The sequence below is a fragment of the Cornus florida genome, unplaced genomic scaffold (assembly GCF_030987335.1).
Source record: "Cornus florida cultivar Cherokee Brave unplaced genomic scaffold, ASM3098733v1 CherokeeBrave_3.0.0_Hap2_Chr04, whole genome shotgun sequence".
In the NCBI taxonomy this organism is placed as follows: domain Eukaryota; kingdom Viridiplantae; phylum Streptophyta; class Magnoliopsida; order Cornales; family Cornaceae; genus Cornus; species Cornus florida.
In genome coordinates this window covers 72,417,620-72,434,141 of record NW_026775574.1, presented here as the reverse complement: position 1 = coordinate 72,434,141, position 16,522 = coordinate 72,417,620, and the positions used below count along the sequence as shown (strand labels likewise).

General features: G+C 33.7%; 1 protein-coding gene across 1 annotated transcript; it reads right to left on the bottom strand.

Annotated features, from left to right (window-relative positions):
* Nucleotides 1–766: 766 nt before the first annotated feature.
* On the bottom strand, nt 767–12,603 carry LOC132303513 (acetylornithine deacetylase). The gene is made up of 10 exons (XM_059800791.1): nt 12,206–12,603; nt 11,218–11,462; nt 10,991–11,099; nt 8,112–8,250; nt 7,924–7,981; nt 7,828–7,845; nt 7,519–7,641; nt 7,002–7,155; nt 6,878–6,911; nt 767–1,158 (listed from the first exon to the last, which is right to left on the bottom strand). The coding sequence occupies exons 1-10, from the start codon at nt 12,533–12,535 to the stop codon at nt 1,055–1,057; spliced, it is 1,314 nt and encodes a 437-aa protein (XP_059656774.1). The 5' UTR covers nt 12,536–12,603; the 3' UTR covers nt 767–1,054.
* Nucleotides 12,604–16,522: the final 3,919 nt, after the last annotated feature.

The following is a 16,522-nucleotide window of genomic DNA, read 5'->3' as shown; positions in this document are numbered from 1 at the left end:
TCCATACCCTCCATAATTTTACATATTAGTCAAGTGGGGAGATAAAGAAATGGGTATCAGCTGACAATTAAAATATTAGAATTTTTCACTTGGACTATCCAATTGGAGTAATTATCGTTTTTCTAAAAAAGGTACGACTTTGGAGTCAACCCAAACTCAATCTGATATATATATAGACTTTGATCAAATTAGACGAATTAAAAGCACATTTTATGTTCAAGTTTGATGTAAATTTTTTGTACAGATACAGTTCAGCTCTAATGTCACAAAGTTAGGGTCAACAAACCTCTCTCCCTCTCTCTCTCTCATAGGTGAGCAAGACACACACACACACACACACACACACACACACACACATATATATATATAACAAATGTGTATATATATATATATATATAAAGGTACGACTTTGGAGTCAACCCAAACTCAGTCTGAAATATATATATATATATGTATATATATATATATAGACTTTCATCAAATTAGACGAATCAAAAGCACATTTTAAGTTCAAGTTTGATGGATCATGAAATCCATATTAACAAATTTTTGTACACATACAGTTCAGCTCTAATGTCAGAAAGTTAGGGTCAACAAATCTCTCTATCCCTCTCTCTCTCTCTCTATATATATATGCAGTTAAAATCTAAGCCACATGATCTTTCTCAAGAGGTGTCACACAAACACACATAGATTTGAAATTTAGGCTCAACTTCAGAACTAACTTGGGTATCGAATGATGTAAAAAACAAGAATTACACAGAAATTAGATTGGAAAACAAACAAAATAATATTATTCAGAATCAGATCGTCGCCCTATTAACATAAAAAGCCATTGTCTGTATAAACTCAAATAAGACTTCACAGAAGGATAAAAAAAGGATTTCAAGCAGAATAGTTCATCAACAAAATTTATTAGGTCTATTTCGTTAAACAAGCAAACATGTTCACCAGAATTGTTCATCAACAAAATTTATTTGATCTAGATTTCATTTCACCTGTAGAGTGGTTCGGTGTATCTAAAGTATCAGCCGGTATTATTACTTGTGGAAAATCAATCTTCTAATTGGCAGATGATACTGGAAAACACCCCGTAGCCTTGGCACATATCAGAAAGAAGACAGTACTCGTTCTTGGCATGGTATGTAGCCATCAAGCCTGCACATATATGTGAAACACAATGAATAAGATTTTTGTAACTATGTTTCGACAATCTACACATAGTATGACATCGTGTCTCAAATAGAAACCGAGATGGAGTTTTTTTAAGCAAATGTAACCAACAGTAAAATGTAAACTTGAAATAAGTTGCCATTGATGACATCCAGAAGAAAATACTAAATGTTTAGCATGATAAGCAAAGGAATATAAGACGAAACAAGTAAATTTTCAAGGAGTTGAAAGTACAGTGCATAGCATGATAAGCAAAGGAATATAAGACGAAACAAGTAAATTTTCAAGGAGTTGAAAGTACAGTGCAACAACCACCACCAAAGTCTTTTTCTGAAAGCCTGGATTGAGGAGGAGGGTTGTGTTAGGTAGTTTGATAGCCAACGTAAAATTTGTCATGACCAATATGAACAAATACACATTGTATTCGTTCAAAATTCTACAAGGTAAAAATTTCAAAAATCAACCAACGTATATGCTCAACGTGTTCTAAAACCACCATTCAACTCCATATAAAAGTGACCAGATAATGGTTCGTATAGACTCCAACACTATTAGCTAGTCTGTTGACATGCGATCCATCTATCCACCAACTGCTTTATCAAAATATTCAGAAAATAATCCATTTGAATAAAAGAGAGTCGATTACTATGCACATTAATAACAGCAACAAGCTGTCTCCTTACTATGGAAAGGAAGATGCCATCCGTGCTATATTTATTTTTATATGTATATAATCGGCAATGTCACGCTTCAATGCAAATAATGAACACAGAACCTGGAGATAATAGTGTATGTGTTTGTTGAGAAGGTATGGCATATATAACAAGGAATTTAGAATGCATGTCGGTGTTATGCACGTAACTCTGTGTGTCATGTTTAGTGTCTTATTCTTACACAGTCGGTCCCAACCCCAGGAAAAGGATGAGGGTTGCGTTAGGTAGCCTGATTCCAGCATCAAAAGTAGGCAAGGGGTTTCCATGTTTTTCTGGAAGAGCACGGGTATGAAGTTAGTCCATGATAGTAGGCTTAGGTAATGACTTGGAGTATAGGAACAATTGACCGTTCTTTTTTTTTCATTGGGCAAAAACACACACACACACCCACAATGCCCCTATGGGGACTTGAACCCTCTACTTTTTCCTTTGGAAAGCGAGGAAGTACCATTAGGCTACACCACCTTTGGTGACCAATTGACAATTAAAGAACTAGAATTGGTAGATGCTATGTTTAGAAATATAGGATGTTTACAAGAAACTTAGTGGATAGGAGAAAAGGCTAGGAAATAAAGCACGAAATATTAACTTTATTATCCCGAGAAAGATAAATATAGAAATGGAGTAGGGATAATCATTGACAATAATTTAAAGACGATGTCCTAATTGTTACTAGAAGTAAAATAGATAACATTAGTAAAACTTGCATTGAAAGAAAATATAGTTAATATAATTAGCAAACCCCAAGTAGTATTGGGTGAACACATTAAAGCACCGTTTTGGAAATATTGAAGATTTAATGGAGGAATCAGTGGAGGAAAATCTTTCAGTTGTTTCCTATTATTGAAGATTTGGTGTTACTATAGGAATCAGTGGAGAAAAATCATCCTTATTTCCTACTTTCTAATTCTTTTCATTCTCGTAATTTCTTTTCCTATATAAAGGAGCCTTCACCATTGTATTATGTATGTATTAAGAGAGTATTATAAAAGTGATGTAGCCCTTTGGACTCTTTGTGCCGTGAATGTAGGCCATTGTAGCTGAACCACGTAATATCTGTGTGTTCTACTTGTTTTATTTATCTTTTCACTTCCGTTTTATGCTTTGCAATATGGTATCAGAGCCTAATTTCTCTTCTTAGGTTCGAACACCTGTTTTGGTGTATTCCCTTAGCATTTGAAATGTTGCTAAGGGTTTCTCGGTAATATTTGTGACTTGTTTGGGCTGCCTGTTTGTTCAGCAGTAATGTTCTTCGCCTTTGTCTTGTCTCCGGCAGTACTATTGACTTGTTTGGGCTGCCGGTGTGTTCAGTAACATTGTCTTCGTCTTTGCGGTGTCTCCGGCAGTTTTTATCGACTTGTTTGGGCTGCCAGTGTGTTCGGTAACATTGTACTTGCCTTTGTCGTGTCTCCGGCAGTTTTTTGTTGACTTGTTTGGGTTGTCGGTTTGTTCGGTAGCATTGTTTTTCGTCTTCTCTCTTCATCATTCACACTTGTTATTACTCGTCATCTCAATGGCAAGTTGGAGATTCATGCTCCAACTTGAGGGGGAGTATTGAAAATTTAATGGATGAATCAATGGAGGAAAATCTTTCAGTAATTGATGATGTTTCCTATTATTGAAGATTTGGAGTTACTAGAGTAATCAGTGGAGAAACATCCTCCTTGTTTCCTATTTTCTAATTCTTTCCATTCTCATAATTTCTCCTCCAATATAAAGGAGTCTCCACCATTGTATTATGTAAGTATTGAGAGAATATTATAAAAGTGATGTTGCCCTTTGGGCTCTTTGTGCCATGGATGTAGGCCCTAGTGGCTGAACCACGTAATACATATGTATTCTACTTGTTTTATTTATCTCTTCACTTCTGCTTTATGCTTTGCAACATGGTATCAGAGCCTAATTTCTCTTACTAGGTTTGGACCCCTATTTTAGGGTATTCCCTTAGCATTTGAAATGTTGCTATGGGTTTCTCGATGCTATTTGTGACTTGTTTAGGCTGCCGATTTGTTCGGCGGTAATGTTTTTCGCCTTTGCCGTGTCTCCGACAGTTTTTATTGACTTGTTTGTGCTGCCGGTGTGTTTGGTAGCATTATCTTCGTCTTTGCCATGTCTCCGACATTTTTAATCGACTTGTTTGGGCTACCGATGTGTTCAGTAGCATTGTCCTTGCCTTTGTCGTGTCTCCTGCAATTTTTTGTTGACTTGTTTGGGTTGTCGGTGTGTTCAGCAGCATTGTTCTTCGTATTTTCTCCTCTCTCTTCATCATTCATACTTGTTGTTACTCGTCATCTCAATGGCAAGTTGGGCATTCATGCTCCAACTTTGATGGAGAAAATTGAAGATTTAATGAAGGAATCAGTGAAGGAAAATCTTCTAGTTGTTTCCTATTATTGAAGATTTGGTGTTACTAGAGGAATCAGTGAAGAAACATCCTCTTTGTTTCCTATTTTCTAATTATTTCCATTCTCATAATTTCTTCTCCTATATAAAGGAGCCTCCACCATTGTATTGTGTACGTATTGTGAGAGTATTATAAAAGTGATGTAGCCCTTTGGGCTCTTTGTGCCGTGGATTAGGCCCTAATGGCTGAACCACGTAATATATGTGTGTTCTAATTGTTTTATTTATCTGTTCACTTCCGTTTTATTCCATTTTATGCTTTGCAACAGGAAACATACAAATGAATTAATTAAAGAGATACCTAATGGATAAAAATTAAACAGAGGAGGAAACTTTAATGGTTATATAGAAAAATATTGTGGGTTATAAGATGGTACATGGCAGACACAAGTCTGGAGATAAAAAATAACGCTGTGGAAGCTATCTTAACTTGTGAAATAAGATGACTGAATATATTCTACGAGTATTTAAAGAAGTCCTTGAAGATTCAAAAGGAAAAGGGAAATTATCTAAGGAACTTAATGGTGGAATGAACATGTCCAAACTATTATAAGAACATAATGGAATGTTACAAACTTTGGGGAAAAAAAAAAACTAGAAATAGAGAAACCACTGAAAAAATACCGTGTCAAAAAGGAAGTTTCGAAAGTGGTGAGAGAAGCTAAATATAAAGGATACAATGACCTCTATTCTAAATTAGGTCCAAAAAATAGGAAGAATATATATAAACTTGCTAAACTAAGGGAAAGAAAAAACCAGAGTTTTGATCATATTATATATATGATGATGAGATTTAAAAAATAAAAATAAAAATAAAAGATGGAAGAGTTATTTTGAAAAATTGTTGAATGAAAATCACCAAAAATTTATACCCAGAAAAATATGGTAACCTTAGAAAAAAAATAGGGAGTACGGGGTAAAAATGTATTAAGTAAGATGAAAACAATAAGGGCTTTAGGACCAAATGGCATCATACTGAAGTTGGGAAGCGTTTAGGGGATTATGGTGTGTCTTGACTAATAAAATTATTGAACAAGTACCTTATAAAAAATAAGTTGTTTAACAAAGTCATAACAATTAAGAAAATGACTAATGAGTGGTGCAAAAGGAAGTTAGTTTTATACTGGGAGATCGGTGTATTCCTCTAAAATTGAAAGGAACGAAGTTTTATAAAGCAGCTATTAAACAAGTCATTCTTTATTGGACAATGTTGAGCAACTAAGAAACAATAAAATGTACAAAGTGAGGGTGGTGAAAATTACAAATGTTGATGTGAAAGTGTGAGGAGGTGAGAAAGGATAGAATTAGAGATTAGCGAATCCATGAGATGCTTAAGATAGTATCAATTGGGAATAAAATGAGAGACAATAGATAAAGATGGTTTGGAAATGTGTAAATAAGAAGATCACCAAGTGCACTAGTTAGGAAGAGTGACATTGTTCACATTGACTGTTCTACTAGGAATGAAAGACCAAAATTGACATGGATAGTTTTAGTAAGGAAAGACATGATAACATGTGTTTTGACAAAGACTATGGCCTTAAATGGATCCAACCCAAGGATTTGTTGAGTTGAGTTGATGCTATGTACTTGTTAGTGAACTTCAAACTTGAATCACTCCAACAATGCATAATGAAATTTGTAAGACATAAAATTCTAAAAAAACCCTTTTCTCTTCCAATAATGCCCTTGTATATAAGAAGAAGAAGGACAAAAAAAAAAAAAAAAAAAAAAAAAAAAAAAGAGGGACACTTTAGTCTTTTCACATTTAATTAATTTTTTTTTTCCCTTTTTTTGTTCAATTATAGAGGGACACTTAGTCTTTTCAGCATTTAGACCCTTGTTTGCTCAAAAATTGAATGTATAGGGGGTTAAACACTCTATGCATACCATAGGGGTGTTTTTCGCTCACGACCCTTAACTATATATACTGAAATCTTCCCTCGTTTCACAACATCAGCAAGAAGATGGTGACTTTCACCACTCAATTGCAGTTTAATGACTAACAAAGTACTAAAACAACAAATGGTTATATCTTACAATGGCCAGACCAACTAGGACTCTATATAAAAAGCAAATAACATAACTTGCGCAGACAATGGCCCATGGACCACCACGATAGCATATGGCCAGCAATTACATAAATTACCAAATATCTTTGACCGCTAAACCTTAATAAACAAATAAACAACTCTGACCAACAACGTACCAACTTTAAAATATATATATACATAAATAAAAAATTATAAAAATAAAAAAGATTCCAACTCAACCCAAAGCTAGATTATACAAGGTATATAGCGTTCACTTAAACTAGCTTACACAAGGTACATAGCATAGAGCTCCACCTTGAAAACCCTGATCGTCACTTTTGTTGTTAGCATGTCGTGGATTACCTAGATAACTCTATCCTTAAAAGATAAAAACTGGATAATATATTTTTAAAATTCTCGACCTTCAGGCATGTTATTCTTCTTTTCTGTTATATCATTTTTTTAAAGTTGTTTTGCAATTAAGTTCACAAGCATTCCACAATGATCTTTCAAAGATGGAAACCCAATTTAAATTAAGACGCAAGAGGATCATACCATAGCCTGAAGTTTGAACATCAAAGCCTTCATCCTGACACACAAGGATGGAGGTGAGTGATAGTTCCGTATTTGAATCCCAGAAAAGTTAAATAGTAATAAAATAAAGAAAAATATACTTTACCTGCAGTTCTCGTATGAGTGGCAAAGTGCCTGTTATAGAGTAGGGTTTTGCATACCCAACCACTTCTTCAGTGGCTTTGCACAATACATGGAAACCGCGGGAATCAAGATCACAAGCAACCCCAGACGATGCATCATCAAAACTTATTGTAATTCTGCAGGATGAGAAAGGCCAAAATAACTAACCCACATTATATAAACTAAATATATAGACATAAATGAGCCAAATTTGTCATGCCTCTTATAAAATTAAATTAGTCTCAGGAGAGCATGTATCTTATACAAAAAAAAATTCTGTGAAGTTTCCATAATAAAAAGGTCGTCTTTGAGCTGTTACATATTAAATATATAGACATAACTTAGCAAAATTTCACTTGAATCTTAATAAAATCAAATTACTCTCAGTAGAGCATGTATTTTATATGGAACAATTCCATATTTTATATGGAACAATTTCTGTTAAGTTCCCATAATGAGAAGGTACTTCTTTGAAGAAGAAGAAGAAGAAGAAGAGACACCTTCCCCTCAATTGCTCATGGGGTAGGACATATTTCGAAACCGGCCCTCTTGTATCCAGCTTCTCAATGTTGACATTTATATCATCTACATATTCTCGTAGCTTCTGCATCACATCTGTTACGCTGAAACAGAGTGTCCAAAGTATTAGAAAAAGAATTTTAAAACATTCAACCTATTTCTCTTACTTGGAAAGATGTTGAAATTTAACAACAATGTGAATATGAAATAATTAAAGGATTCCAGATTGAAGAATCTGCTTTCTGAATTAGCAAATCCGATTTTGGCTTAAAAGAAAGCAAGTTGCTTACTTGTAAAATGGCGTTAGCCTGCAACAGAAAAGGGAAATTATTAGACTTTGATCTACATCTATGGTCCTTGAAATAGTGGTTGAAAGAGATTTATACCTGACATCTCCTGAGATTCTACACTCCCCAGGAATTTGATTTATACCACCTCCAGGATCTGTAAGAAATAAATATGGAAAAGAAAAGCAGGTGTCAAAATTTTTTTTGACAAGTATAATGAAGTAATTAAAAAGGAACAGGAACATGTTGCTTTTCTAGAATTTGTTACTTATCAGCTAAAAACTTACAACTCCATTGAGTCGGTTTCATGGTTGATGGTGTTGCAAATCCATAAACCTGTTCTTTTGGATGGGGAGGGAAATCTTTATAGAATCGCAATTGGATCTCTTTAATAGCTTCCATAGCTAGTTCCAAAGGATTTATAGCCTGCAGATATTCAACAAGAACCTTCAAAAATATAGTACAATAGTTGGACATATTAATTCAATTTTTTTCTTAGCTCAACACTATCCTGTCAAAGATTTTCAATGAAGCTAGACTAATGCATAAACTTAAATCATTTGGATCAGCTAAATTGATCCTGATTCGCATTAGGGACACAATATTAGGCACTCCCCTTTTAAAGTGAAATGACATTATTAGCCCTAAATTGCCTAACTCATAAGTAAGGGAATCAAGTATTAGGGGCATTGTCATTCATACTAACGAAAAAAAATACAAGAAAATGATTAAATTTAATCAAAAAGGGAAGTACCAATATCACCTCCCTTTTCGTTATTCCTCTGCCTAGAGCCCTAACTTCTGCAACATTAAAGATCATAAGGTCTTCCTTCACTACCTCTACACAGTAGCACAAACCCTCATAAGCTTAACCATGTAGGAAGCCTGCTACTGGCTTCATTGTGCAAGATCAAACCAAATCATCCAATTTGTCTGACAAACTCCTTAATTGGAGCTACCTCTAACTTCTCAACAACACATTCATCTCTAAATCAATCTCTCTCACATCACTAGCAGTAAAAACATTTATTGATTTTGTAACATCACTTATTAACACCCAAAACAAGCAATACTACTAGAAAATCTTTCAGATAAGTACTAAATATTTTATTCAACTAGAAATGAAATGGCAAAACCTCTGGGTTGGGTCATTCTTCAGTCTTTTTACAAATAAGACCTCTCTTTGCATCAAAGCCTATTGATGCATTTTATGACATTTAAATTTGGATATAGTTACACCATGTGAATGAAACCAATTCCCAGGATCTGATGGACAGTGTGTTTAGGACCAGAGTACATGTTCATCATGACATGTTATCCAGAAAAACTAGATACAAGAATGTATAGAAAGTTAATTGCAGCACCCCATGCCAGTCCAACAAATATAGTAGAGAAATTGTGCCACAGGCATGTGGTCAAATATTTTGATTTTGTCGGAAGAAATAATCAGTAACCAGGATGCTAGGTTCGCTGGTCATTTCTAGAGCTCTAACTTGATGGGTCCAGAGTTGAAGTTCTCCACAGCTAATCACCCTAGACAGATGGTCACACCAAGAGGATGAACCATTTGACAGAAGATAACCCAGGCATTACGTGATGGCGTGTCAAAAATAAAATATTTGGGTAGAGTTGCTGGACAAGGCACAGTTCTGCTACAACCTGCACCAATCTTCAGAGCTAGCACGGCCCCATTTGAGTTGGCTACTGGTCAACAACCTCGAACTCCATAAGAGATGGCCTTGAACAAAAAAGAAGGCAAGTGCCTTGCAACATATAGATTTGCTCGCTCAAAGCCGGATATGCTGGGTAAGGCACAAGACAGCTTGGCCAAGGCTGTCAGACGCATAAAAAAGTAGGCGGAAAAGGACAGGCTTTCCTTGGAGTTTCAGGTTGGTGACAAGATGTTACTTAAACTAACTCCACAGATTTAGAAGATCAGCAGTAAAACAGTTTGCCATGGGTTGGACCCTAAGGATGATGGTCTCTTTGAGGTCAACCAACGGGTAAGCAATGTAGCTTATAACATGATGCAGCCGGATGGCCATAGTATTCCTACAAAATTTCGTGTGAGCTTTCTCAAGCCATTTCTTGTGAACACTGCAAATTTGACCTGACAACAAGTCAGGAGAGTTCTCCAGTAATCAAAAAACAGTTTGATAAGGAGGTTGAGAAGATTCTTGCTCATTGGAATCAAAGGTCAAAGATATAGCGATGTCCCACATGGCCAGGGGTGAGAAGTTGCTGGCACTTTTAAGAAGGGATGCCTCCTACCTATGTAGACGCGTTTTAAAACTATGAGTGCCAAGAGAGTGCACAACGAACAATTTCTGCGCAATATGATGAGGGTCCTGACAAATGGTATCAAAACCAATCCCCACCCGGAATATGGGAGAAGCGTGCACAAACCCATGAGGGTCAAGCTAGAAAGAATGTTGGGTCCCAAGAGGGACAAATTGTGATGTCCCACATTGCCTAGGGAGAGAAGTCGCTAGCACTTATAAGGGAGGATACCTCCTACATGTGTAAGCGGGTGCAAAGCGGACAACATATGCACAGTGTGAGGAGGGTCCTGATAGAAGAACAGTCAGCTAAACTATCTAGTGCAGTAGAAGGGTTGTGACAAGGTGAGGCAAGTTGAAAACAAGATGCAACATTGTGACAATTTGAGAAGCAAGTGTGGGAGTACTTGGACAAGCTCCCGATGAGGACATCTAACTCATATGGTGTGAGAGACATGGTATTTTTGATAAATAAAAGAAGTTGACCATTAAAAACATCCCTAAGCCATGGCCTATACCAAAGGAGGTTTGTCTAAGCCTCACACTACCCAACTAGGGGCACAAGTGGGTTGTCGGTGGCAACAGTTGCAGTTGGGTTAGACTTGAAGAATGAAATTGGGAAAAGTATGGGAGTCTTTCTAAGTCATTAGAAGCCAATGCAATAAATAGCTCGAAATGTGATGTCTCCTCCTGTCCAATCCAAGATTTAAACAAAATTCTTCCACAATTTGTTTTTATTATTTTTCTATCCACAGAACCAAAGATATGGGGTATTCTCAGTTTCCACATCTCTTATCTCAGTATTTTGAAAAGAAAAGGCTGCAAATTAGTTCTTATATTTGGTCAAATGCAGTATTTGCACCAAATGAACAGTGGAAATGGAATACCTTGTGTACTAGACCACTGTGAAAAAGCTTTCCAGTGACATGAAGTTTCCAAGGAATACAACCACCAGTACCAATGCAAGGTTGTTTATCTGCCGTGTCAATCCAAAAGCTGCGAGGAACAAGAGAGAGTGATTAAGTAGGGAACTAAAAATAAATTAAGGTTAGCATGTATCATTTTAAGAAATTCTCCCTTAATGAGTTTCTTATAGCAGATTTTAACTACTCACAGAGGACCATGCTTTAATTTACTAAGCAATCCATCTTTTTCTAGTGCATCTACACCAACTCCTGGAATGGATGAGTTCTCTTCACTAGCTATGAAAACAGCAACCACAGAGGACTTCAATTTTGGCTTTGCCTCCCCCAGCTTCCTCATAAGCTCAGTTACAAGAGCAACATGCCCTAAACAATCAGTTGTTCCACGGCCACGAAGTTTATCCCCATCAATGCTCATTGAGAACGGATCAAATTCCTGCATAACAAACATAAGATGCATAAAAGTCATTCAACTTTAGACAACAAATTTGGAACACTGAAGCAAATTCAAATAAACCCCACAAAAGATAATGCAACAATATCAAGAAACCAAAACAAAGCTTCAAAAAATCATTGGCACTTCATTTTTAGCTTTTTGCCTCTACATGATAAGTGAATTTCAAAAGTGGAGGACGAAAAAAAAAAAGTCAAGCTCCAAAGCTTATCATTAGTAATTTAGATTCCTTGAATTAAATTAGCCTTAATAACAAAACAAGTCAGGTTCCAAAGCTTATGAAGATTAAACCCACAACAAAAATAAAACAAATCAACAAAAGGGTTAAAAAGAACATACAGATTATAAAGAGAATTCCAAATTGGTAGACTTTAAACTGACAAAAACAAGATGTAAACCCCTAAACCAAAGATTTGATCAAACCCAGAAAAAATAAAAACCAAAAACTATTAATAGACAGATTATACAGTAATTTAGATTCCTTGAATTAAATTTGCCTTAAAATGACAAAACAAGACAAGTTCCAAACCTTATCAAGATTAAACCCTCAAAAAAAAAAAAATTACTACTAATAAAACAAAATAAAAGACAGATCATACAGAGAATTCCAAATGGGTAAACGTTAAACTGACCCAAAAAAAATGTAAAGCCCTAAAGCAAAGATTAGATCAAACCCAGAAAAAAATTAAAGCCAAAAACTATGAATAGAGCGATAAAGAACAGACCCACTCATCAGGGTTAGCAGTGACAACGTCCATGTGCATTCCCACGAAAGACAAGACCTTGTTTGGCTCAGTTCCAGGGTACTCCACTATCAGGTTGCCTCTATTGGGTTTGTAGGTGACATGGTTGACGATGAGTGGGCCACCGCCGGTGGTAGTGCTGAAGGGGAGGAGGACGTCAAGCACGTGCCGGACGATTCTGTCCTCTTCCGGGATGAGGTCTGGTGGGTTGTTCTGTACGTACTTGGACTCCCCGATGAGCTTCGAGAGGAGGGTCACGAAGGAGTCTTTGTTGAGTTCACCCAGTGCTGCTTTTACAGGAGAAGAAGCCATTGAGAAAACGAAATGCGAACAGAGGATGAGAGAGACACAAAATTGCTTGCAATAGACCGGGCACTGATAGTATGAATTATATAGATATATATATTTGGGTAAATTACACATCTCTGCCCTGAGGTTCGGACAAATTACATATTCAGTAGACGGTTTAATTTTTATTATTTTACAACTTTTTTAAAAATTTGGAAGGTGTCCTCAGCAGGTAGCATTTTCTTTTCGGAACCTGTTTAACTAAAATTTATAAAATGTTGTTTCGTTGTAGTATAAATTATTAGGTAATATACTATTAATATAGAAAAATATTATTAACTTTTCAAATTCAAAATCACATTTTAATAGTGAGTAGATGACGAAGAATTTAAATTAAAATAATTTATTTATATTTATTTAAACCTCAAAAAAGTCAGCGTAATTTACCTTATATATTTTGTGCCACATTAATAAAGTCTCTCTACTGCAGCCTACACCTAGTTCTTTTTATTTTTTTGGTAAGTTGCTCTTTTTATTTTATTATTATTATTATTATTATTTGTGTGTGTGCTTGTTTTTGACTTTTAAAAGGATTAAATTTAATATATTTCATACATATATATTTCTCTTTTTCAGTTTTGGAACTTTATTCCAGCACTCTAAGATTCATCAATTAAATAAATTTATAATTTTTCTAAGAGAAAAACAATTTGGAATTTGAAAATCAGACAACCCTAACTAATTTATGTGAATGAATTAATATCAAAAGAATGTCATTATTATTTATGATGTCATCATGACACCAATCTCAACCCTCTACTCAAATAAAATTAGTCTAATTTATCACGTTACCAAACTCAAATATAAACTCCCAAACATAAGAACAACCCAACATTTGCCAAACAATATATATATATATATATATATATATATATATATATATGCCATCTGATCCCTGTTTTTCCATGGAAGATCAGCAGGAATAAGAAGCTTCCACCAAATACAAAATTATTAATTTATTCACCTTCTAACTCTGGTCAAGAGATAAATGCAGGACAACATGGAGAAAAAAAAAAATGAAAATGAAGGTGTGAAAAGTGGGAGACCAGCAGTTGTTTTAGACTAGTGACTTGTTCGTTGATGGATCCCAATCAAATTTGAATCATAATAAATGTTAGAATTCCAGTCATATGAAAGTCTTTTCCACTCCCAATTTTCTTTGGTCTCCACAATTTACTTTGAACATCTTCTCATCCTCAGACCCTTTCTCGTCTCATTTCCATTCCTCGTCAAACCCCCACAACTCGAGTATGCTTTATATATATATATATATATATATATATATATATATATATATTTCGACTTTCAATTTGTAACTTGTTAAATATTGACAATAACCTTTGTTTCTATGCTCATCATTATTATTATTATTATTTGTACCTTTAATATTTATATTATTTGTCACATTTCTCAGTCGTGGTCTTCTTTTCTTCTAATATGTGTAATTAAGTTGATGGTAAAGTTATCATCTATTCTAAAGGTTTATTATTATTTATTATTCTGACAATTAACTCTCACAGGAGGTTCGAATCCACGTTCAAGTTAAAATGAGAGAAAATATTCACACATCTTAAAGAAAATGTATAACATTACTATTTTTATCCCTTGGTCTCATTTTCCTATATTTGTTGATAAATATGGTCCCTTTTTTTATTTTTTTTGAAAGGTTAAGCAAACTTACCCAAGGCTGAAACTCCCAACAAATGTTTAAATAAGGTTGGTTTTTGTTTATTTCTTCGTAATCATTGGAGATAGTGTTTTATGTTGTGTGATTTATGTTAGAAGCAAGAGCACCTTTGGTAACAAATATTTTTTATTGGATTGTTAAAGCAAGAAACAAATAACATGCTTGGTAATAAATTAATAAAAATTTTAAGGCTGAAAATATATATTTTTTCCACGTAAAATATTTTGTTTGTTTGTATTTTTTGGTGTAGGCCGAGTTCAACGAGTAAGACTTGTAGAATAACTTACCCATCAACTTTCTGGAGTTATTTTTGTTATTTTCTTTCTTAAATATTTTACAATAATCAAATACCAAAAAATAAAGAAATATATATTTTTTAAAAAATATTTTACATCCAAACAAATGAGCCTAAATGCCCACCCAATAAAAATAAAAAAATTCATAGACACTGACCATATATATTAAAGAAAAAGAAAAATTAGTCATAAACAGGATATGGTGATCTTACATTTAATGTTTTTTTGAATTCTCTGAAAATTCTGGCCACCAAGCACAGAATATATATATATACACACACACACACACATATTACAAAAGGCAAAGAAAGAAGTACTAGGAATCAGCTATTACAAAAAGCAAAGAAAGAAGTCCTGGGAACCTAAGTTGTGCTTAGTGCCCAAAAGATAATTGGTAATTAAAAAGGAGTATATCAGCATAAAAAAATCTTATAGATAATATACTTCTTTCGTCCCATTTTAATTATCATCTTCAAAAAATGTAACTTACAATGTCGCCTTTGAAAAATGTGACTCATAATATTTCCAAATGCGACAATTAAAGTGGGACGAAAGTAATAATTAAATAATAATATCTCATAAACCACATTAGTTTTACATCTGAGAATGAGCTTATCTCTACTAAAAAGAATCAGTGTGAATTTATTTATGTGTAAATTATTGAAATATAGTATAAATTGCATCATTTTTTTTGGAAGGTTTTTGTTGTGATTTTTGCTGCAATGCTACAAACAGAACTACCAAAAATAAATTAATAAATAAAATCAAAATCAAAAGACATTTTTTTTTAATTAAATAACAAAACTAAAAAATTTCTTCCTTTTGACCTTTTCCTCAAAGGAAACGAATTACCCATCATATCTAATTGCTTTTTATTATTCTTAGCGTATAATACACTTGCTTTGAGATATGGAATTTTCTTCTCCCTGAAATGTGTCACGACATTCAAAACAGGGGAGTCTGATTTATTCTCATCGATTAAATCACAATCATCGCGAATTTATACATGAAGAAATGCCCCGGGAATCTATATATATATATGTATATATATTATTTGGAATAAATAGAATTTTACCACAAAAGTCTATACTTTATTCCAGTGACATCTTCTATAATTTCAAAGCGAAACGTGTAGCGTTCAATTTTTCTGAGAATATTGTGGCTTGTAGGAGTTCTTTGCCAGGGTTTTAAAAATAAAATAAAATTCATACCACCCGAGCCGACCTAATGGCCTTCTTTACTATGTGCTTTACTAATTAAAAATGATAAATAAAATAAATAATTATTATTATTATATATATAAAAGAAGAATGCAAGAATTAGAAACAAGGAAATAAAAACTTTTCAAATATTCAATATTTATATAATCTTCATATATGCTAACACTCTAGTAACTTCAAATATATATGATTAAAATATTTTCATTTAAAGATTCAACCTTTACACATTAAAAACACTCTTGTGACTTCAAAAGCAACTCGATTAAGTTAAGCTCAAAATTCTCATTTATAAATTAAAAATTCAATCTCTATAAAACACTATATGACTTTAAAGGTACATTGATTAAGAAATTTTTGAAAAATAATAATAATTGTCATAAAATATTTATTTGAATTTGAAAATAATAGTGAATTACTAAATATAAATAAGTAGGATGAAATACCCGACCTCTCTGAGTTTGTCCAAATATTTCTCAGTCGAAATTATAATCAAAATAACCATTGACACCCCTTGATATTTATTCAAATTTCTCTAACCACCTCTAAAGTTAAGTTTGTTAATAAAATATTTTATAAATGCCCAAACTACCATTAAGTGAAAAAAAATGACTCAAATGACCTTATAAATATACCAAATAACCATTTTAGCATACAATTCAACATATTTGCTGTGAAAACAAAATATTTAACAAAATATATATTGGCTAACAATAATTCATCAACAAACAACTTGTTCAAAAAAATAAAA

Coding starts and splice junctions, on each gene's coding strand:
- LOC132303513 (XM_059800791.1), bottom strand. CDS start 12,535: ATGGCTTCTTCTCCTGTAAAAGCAGCACTGGGTGAACTCAACAAAGAC. Junction 7,982..8,111: donor GAAACCGACTCAATGGAGTT/GTAAGTTTTTAG, acceptor TATTTCTTACAG/ATCCTGGAGGTGGTATAAAT. Junction 6,912..7,001: donor CACTCATACGAGAACTGCAG/GTAAAGTATATT, acceptor CTTGTGTGTCAG/GATGAAGGCTTTGATGTTCA.